At 42.1% G+C, this 7,500-nt stretch overlaps 1 protein-coding gene across 6 annotated transcripts in view; it reads left to right on the forward strand.

The window, feature by feature from the left end:
- LOC135209586 (caspase-3-like) overlaps window positions 1-5,348 on the forward strand; it is a 23,445-nt gene extending 18,097 nt beyond the window's left edge. For 5 of the 6 annotated variants that reach the window (XM_064242264.1, XM_064242266.1, XM_064242268.1 and 2 more), the window contains 4 exons: window positions 1,103-1,196; window positions 1,801-2,094; window positions 3,305-3,502; window positions 4,014-5,348. In XM_064242264.1, coding sequence (XP_064098334.1) covers window positions 1,103-1,196; window positions 1,801-2,094; window positions 3,305-3,502; window positions 4,014-4,664 — 1,237 coding nt within the window. In that variant the 3' untranslated portion in view covers window positions 4,665-5,348. Of the gene's footprint in view, window positions 1-1,102; window positions 1,197-1,800; window positions 2,095-3,304; window positions 3,503-3,916 lie in introns of all 6 variants that reach the window. The other variant, XM_064242269.1, reaches the window with a different exon arrangement.
- Window positions 5,349-7,500: the final 2,152 nt, after the last annotated feature.

Here is a 7,500-nt window from a genome sequence, read left to right on the forward strand (position 1 = left end):
TGATTTGCATGCAGTACTCCTGAACCAAAAAGAGCTAGCACAACATTTGAAGTGGAGAGAGAGATATTGTGTCCAAGCATACCCTCATGATAACCTATCATCTCACTCACTGGTAGATAAGTGTTTCAGTGCCATGATAAAGTGTTGGTGCTTATACGTAGGTTTCTTGACCTAAATCGAAGAGGAAAGACTTTAGTCCAACCGTGAAACTCTTGTTCTTTAAAGCTCTTTTGATCAGTTCTGCCATTCAAAACAAATAAAAGTGAAGCTTGGCCCTGTTTAGCACAGAAGAGAAGGGGGGGGGGCGGAAATCCCACCGAGTAAATCAGCTAGAACAAAAGAAAGTAGAGAATATCATGCAACACTTAACCTCTCATAGTATCCGGTATACGTCATAATGATAATTGTGGAGACATTTCATTACATGTTTACTTTTGCGATTATAAAGACTATAATATGCACAGCCTTTCAAGTATTTTTTTTATTGATACCGAGTACTCAGCAGGCATTATAATTATATGCAAAGAGTGAAGGCCATTTCTCAGTTTTGTTCATAATTTTAATTAATATACATCTCTGTGTATAAGTGCATTGTGCCCAGTAGACATTACTTAAGGTCCTTTGCAGCATCCCTTCGGCCCCTAGCAGCAACATCTTTCATTCCTTTTACTGTACCGTCGTTCATATTCTCTTGCTTCCATCTGACTTTCCACCCTCTCTAAGAAATGTTTCATAGTGCAACTAACTGCCTGAACATTGTTTGTAGGTTTTTCTCCTGTGTGACTCCTTTCAAACCTTCGTACTATAACTGCCAGCATTGGCCGTCGGCCTAAGTTCTGTATTGCATTCCCCTTTGCAGAAATATGTGCATTATTATGAAAGAAGTTAATCTAGAGAAAAAAAGATGAAGAAAATTATTCGAGATGAGTTGGGACTACAGAAAGAATTCCAAACCTAGCCTAACTTAGGGGCTTTGATGCTCTTACCATACAGCTTGATGTCGTCCATCAAGCAATTATTATTATTATTATTATTTTTATTATTATTATTATTATTATTATTATTATTATTATTATTTTATTTTCTTTTCTTTTCTTTTTAGGGGAAGCAGTGTTGCCACGTTGGAAGTTGCCATGAGCATGATTGAAGCCCCTGCCTGCTCTTGCCCTGAGCCTGTTTGTGGGACTCTGCCAGATGTAATATCTCTCTCTCTCTCTCTCTCTCTCTCTCTCTCTCTCTCTCTCTCTCTCTCTCTCTTAGTCACATTAAAATGAACCTTGGTTAACAGTATTTTATTGTTGTAAATGCATCATTAGATAACAAACGCTAGACACAGGTTTGTGAAAATGATTCAGTTCTCAACACTTTCGTGTCTCTACAGTACGCATCTTGAGGTAAAGACAAAGTAGATATTACAACAACAAAATAACAGCAGATCATAAATCTTTATTTTTATTTGTGTGCCCATTCCATGAAGACTGGCCAAAAACTAATTTACTCTGAAATAGTCTTTCTCAAGAGAGTAATTTTTGTCTTCCTTAAACGTAGCGCCATGCAAACGTACATATTGCACTGTGCATGTTCTCTCATATATACTTATATTTGCATTAATAAGTAACACAACAACGTGCCTCAGTTGCAGTATCGGTCAGAGATATGTATTTCTGGTGATGGTTCACTTTCGACGTGATTCGGAAGTCACAAAACCGTTGGTCCCTTTGCTGAATAACCATACTGGTTCCATGCAGTGTAAAAACACCATGCAAACAAAGCCTAATGACTGAATACACCTATTCGCAGGAATTCCTGCAACACATCCAACAAGGGAACCTCACGACTATCGAGGAATGGCTGGCATCTGAGGGTGACGTGAACTCTGCAACCACAGCCGGTCACACTCTGCTGTCTGCAGCCTGTATCTACAACCAGTTGGAGCTGGTGCAGAGGCTCCTGAAGAACCCACAGCTCCACCTCAACACCAAGCACAGAATAGGGACACTGAGTGGACTGACTCCCTTTTGCATCGCGGCTTACAAGGGCCTTCAAGACATCGTTTTGGCCCTGCTGGAGTCTCCTTCTTCTTCAACTGCTGAGGTGAGTCTCAGAGCGTTGACGCTGAATTTGCAGGTTCTACTGAATGGTTTTATTGAGGATAAGCATATGAAAATTTTCATTGCCACTGGGTTAGATGCAGTGCCTCAGTAGTTACCACATCCAGCAACTGTTGCCTTACAGTGGCTGGGCTCAGTTTGCCTTGCCTAGCCTGTCTCAAATTTACCCTTCTGAAAATGTTTTCAACCACTTACCTTATGGTCTGTGGCTTTTAATCAGTATTGTTGTGGGAATCACTTGGGTTTTATGGTTATGTTGTCCTGTATCGCAGGAATTTTGGGTGTTTTAAGATAAGGAAGATCAAAAGCAAGTGTTTAGCCCCATTGACAGTGGTGAAATGTACAAAAATTACAGAAGAGGGGCCCCTTGAAAGTACATTTTCAATTTCTGTAAATACAAACGTCACAAAGAAAAGTACAAAAGTAGGAAAATGCATCCTATAGTAGATCCACATCAACGGTGCATATGATGCCTAGGCCAGTAGTCCGTTACGACACTCCTCATTGGCTGTTGATAAGCAAATCACAGGGCTGGAAACTCTCAGTCTCTCGAGATAGTTCACATGGGCAGGATGTATGTTCCACCTGAGGGATACGTCTTTCAAAAGTATCCCTCAGGAGGGTTGGAACACACATCCTGCCTGTGTGAACTCTCGAGAGAGACTGAGAGTTTCCATTCCAGTGATTGGCTTATCAACAGCCAATCAGGAGCGTCGTAAGTGACGGGCCTAGACATCAAATGCACGGTTGATGTGGATCTACTATACCTAACCTTCCCAAAACCAACCAAACCTTGAACCCCTTAACATACGATGTAGTGGTACCTTACCTAAATCTTTTAAGGACGCTTTCTTTGATGTTAATCGAATTAAAGATTAAATCATTTTTTCCACGACTTTCGCAGAACATATTCTCTTTTGGCCCCTTACAACATAACGTATAATTATGAAATATCTCTTCACCCTGGATGTTTGTTTTTTTTAAGTTTCTAGCGTAACAGGTTTTTGAAAATGGAATTGTTTTTTTTTTTTTTTTCATTTTCTAGCATAACAGGTTTCTGAAAATGGAATTGTTTTTTTTTTTCAGTTTCTAGTATAACAGGTTTTTGAAAATGGAATTGGTTTCCTCATGTAACTGTACTTTTAGTCTACAGCTTCAGTTAGAGTGGTCGGAACATATTTATCTTCCCACAGTGTCGGCTCAACGTGGAGGCGACCTCGAGCCGAGGCAAAAGTGCTATTAGATTGGCAGCCGAGAAGAAGCACTGGGATGTTGTGGATTCTTTAGCTGCCCTCAATTCCTCGCTTCCAGCTGAAGACTCGATCATCGTCACGAACCTGGCGAAGTTTGCGAACAGATTCAACGTGGTAAAGCTCCTACACATGCAGAAGGTAACTGACCTCTCTCTCTCTCTCTCCTCTCTCTCTCTCTCTCTCTCTCTAACAGAAGGTCATAAACCAAACCCAACAATGCCTGCAAAGGCTTTATTATTATATAATGCTCCACAAGGCTTGTTGCTTTCAAGCATTTTAGTCTGTTTGTTAAAATGCCTTTTAATAAACCATGTTGATTCAGTTTTTCCTATTATTGAGGCATCCTTAGTGAAATCTCTAGTTAAAACTGTGCAGTGACAAGTGTTATTTCCTCAGCAACATGTCTTATGTAGCAGGTGCCCAAAGCAACGGTTTGATGGTTCTCTGTAATTCTACCTCTTATTCTTTTATGTTTTCTCAACCCTCTAACTGCCTCTCTTTAAAGATATGTCTGTCACTACTCATATACGATTAAGCACAACTTTTTTTCAGGATAGGGCTGATCTGTCAGACCACTAATGAATAAGATAAGTTACGAACACACAGTTTCCTAATCTTGAAAGGCTACAGTCGTGACTTCCTCTCACAGGAAGACTCGTCCATACCGGCTTCGGAGAGGGTCTATGCCAATGACACGAGTCCTCGCGGCCTTGTTCTGATCCTGAATTACAAGTTCGAAGACCAACCCAAAATGGAGAGAAAGGGTACGGAGGCTGACGTCGCTCTCCTGCAGGAGGTCTTCCACGGAATGGACTACGTCACGGAGGTTCACTGCGACTTGTCGCTGTCCGGCACCCAACAGGAGCTCGCAAACTTGTGTGAGCAGGACCGCCTGAAGGACTTCAGCTGCGTCGTCGTGGTCGTCTTGACTCACGGCGAGAATCAAAACACCTTTTGCACGGCAGATTTAAACCCGATGACCACCGACGACCTTCTCTCGTACTTCGTCCCGAGCCGGTGCCCTCACCTGAAAGGCAAGCCCAAGATATTTCTCCTCCAGTTCTGCCGCGGCGTCTACATGGCCAATCAGGTGAACATGGGTCAGCGGGCGAAGTCAGACTTGGTTCGCCCCAGAAGAGACGCCTTCACGGACATGCTTTGCATCTACGCTGCTCAGGAGGGCTTTGAGAGTTATCGCTTCGAAGGCAACCCGCAGGATCCCTTCATAGGGACGCCCTTCATTCAGGCCTTCTCTCGAGTGTTGCAGACCAAAGGCCGTATTTTCCTCGATGATTTCTGAGGGAGTTCGTCGCCGAATACAATCAGACACTGTGCGGTCAGCCCATGGAAGTTAAGGAGCTGAATTTCAGGAAGAAATTCTGTTTCAATCCCAGCAGCCAGTGACAAGTGTATAGGTTAATATTAGACTTCGAGTTTTGTATGTGTTTAGTTTGTAAGCAACTTACAAAAACTGTGTTTTTTTTACCACAAATGTGTTAATTCGCGCTCGTTTGTAGCTCTCTATATTTGAACATTCATCTTACAAAAACAAACTTCATACATGGGCAGTCGTAGAACTACAGTTCATCTACCTTTTAGAAGTGTTCACTGACTATCTGTGATGTATCTTCCACTTCTTGGGCGGCTGTTATTTTCCCCTATTATTTACCATTCTCTTCACTACACACCACAAACACTGACAACTTTCCTTTGTCTTGTGCTTGCATATCCGCCGATTTGTTTTAAGGTTGTCAATAATAGAGATTTGCTTTTTTAAAAATTTTCCCCAGGGTTGATTTCGACATCAATAAGTGCTCACAACCTTTACCAAACTATGTCCTGTTATTACTTAATTATTGCGCATAGTTACTAGGGGAGTCTGTGATATATTTATCATGTTGTGTGCAACAGGGTATTTGAAATACAAAGTAAAACACACCAAGTTTACCATCCTTGCATCACACCCCCCCCCCCCCCCCCACCAACAAGTTCAGCATTGCCTCTTTACTCAACCTACCCATGGGCACGGTCCCCTTGGGTACTGTCCCAGACTCCATCTTCCCCCTCCACTCCCCCGCCCCCCCCCCCACAGTCATGAGCAGAAACTCCCATCAGATTTTATCCACACCTCATTTACCAATGCCTCAAATTCTTGTTGGAACTTATGTATACATCTTACTGGTTAAGTTTACAAAGATTCCTGTACTGATGTGTTGAATTAAAGCTTTATCTTATTGTATTTCTTTGAAGGCGTATGATCCTACAATGGATGTATGTAATTTATGCTCTCTCAGCGACAACCTCTTCTAATAATTTGTGTCCCGCCTTGCACCTCATGGGTTGGCATTGAACGTGCTGCCTCGTGAGCAAGAGCCCGTGCTGGCATAAAGCCAGCTTAATCTCAAACAACAAAACTTGACATTGAAACCTCTTGACCTTCAAAACTCTTCAATACTTGCATTATCTTTTGTGACTAATTTCTTTGTTGTTTTAAACTCCTGTTTAGTTGGGTTACTTGAATACGCATGACATAGCTGTAAGCTATACAAGATTAAATCCCTGTACCCCGTTATAGAGTGTTAGCGCCATCAGTGCATCTTGCGTGGTGCACTGTAAGCATTACTCAAGCCCTAGGAGAGCTGGTAATCAGTTCAGTGTTCTGGTAACTAAGAAATACTTAAATTAAGGTTCTCTGCTTGCAGTGTCCCTTCGGCCCCTAGCTGCAACCCCTTTCATTCCTTTTACTGTACTTCCATTCATATTCTCTTCAATTTCCGCTTTAGAACTGAATGACCTAGTAGGTCCCAGTGTTTGATTGATTGAATATATAATTTAGGCCAAAGTAAAAGGTTTGAAAGGTGTAACAGGAGGAAAACCTCAAAGCAGTTGCACTATGAATCAAGTGTTAGGAGAGGGTGGAAAGTAAGATGGAAGAAAGAGAATATGAAAGGAAGTACAGTAAAAGGGACGAAAGGGGTTGCAGCTAGGGGCTGAAGGCACACTGCTAAGAACGTTAAGTGATGTCCACAGCGCACCGCATGAGATCCACTGACGGCACTACTGTCTCCTCGGGGTGTCGCAGTGTTTGGCCTAGGCCTGAACTCTAGAGGTACGTACTCCATTGCCACCGAATAAATTCCCTTCCATTGTCACTGATGGTATTTCGAAGCCACCCAGATTTAGTTATGAAAGAGCATTTGTACCTGAGGTGTACCTGGAACGTGTGTATTGAAAGCATCATCGGCGAGTATACTTTCGATGTTGAAAATAGAACACTGAAAAGTATCACAAACGAAGCCAGGCTTCTGTTAACCAGATATTCAGCCAATGGGAAAGTGGGATTGTGGATGATGCAGGAAGAGAGAAGTGGGGGGGGAATTCATTACTCTTGTCTATATCTGATGGTGATGCGCTCGATGACTCGATGTTCAAGAGATGCTCAGAATTACAAAATAGGAAGGGATTTTCTATAATTAAAATGTATACGAAAGCAAACAGGATAGAGATGGGTGAAGAGAATCATATTGTGATGAAAGGGTGGGCTCTGAGAAGCATGGAGCATTTCTGTTTCCATTTGCGTACACAAGATTGTGAATCTCGTATTGAGTGGCTAGTGAGATGAAGATGACGTATTGTTAGAATAACGGTAACTTGAGAGTATTGCATTGTAGTCATTTACTTTACTCATTAAATGCGCAATGCATGTGTAAGGCCTGCATTGCTCCACATTTGTGTAAGAAATGAGGATTTTGATCAGATATGATTACAGAATGCTAGTACTAAAGGCTGAAATGCATTGGGAAGATCGTATTACAAATGAGGACGATGCCGAAAAATTCACATATCTCAAAGACTGACATAGTCTGGGTGCATTTGAAAGTATAATGAAATATAGCATTAAGTCGAAGGTCTGTAGAAAGGCCTGGAAAACCAGGCGGAAGTTGAAAACTTCACGGATGAAGACCTGGTCCTAGATCAAGTGGGAATCCATTTTCCTCGATTACTGAAAAATCCATTATGCAGTGAATTGTGTATCGGGTTGCTAGACGACTACTGTGGGTCCTTCCCAGGCTGTGGAAAGACATGGGCCTATAGCATTCTCATCCCAGAAGACTTGCTACCAACCAGAAAGTTGG

The sequence above is a fragment of the Macrobrachium nipponense genome, chromosome 38 (genome assembly GCF_015104395.2).
Source record: "Macrobrachium nipponense isolate FS-2020 chromosome 38, ASM1510439v2, whole genome shotgun sequence".
Lineage (NCBI taxonomy): Eukaryota > Metazoa > Arthropoda > Malacostraca > Decapoda > Palaemonidae > Macrobrachium > Macrobrachium nipponense.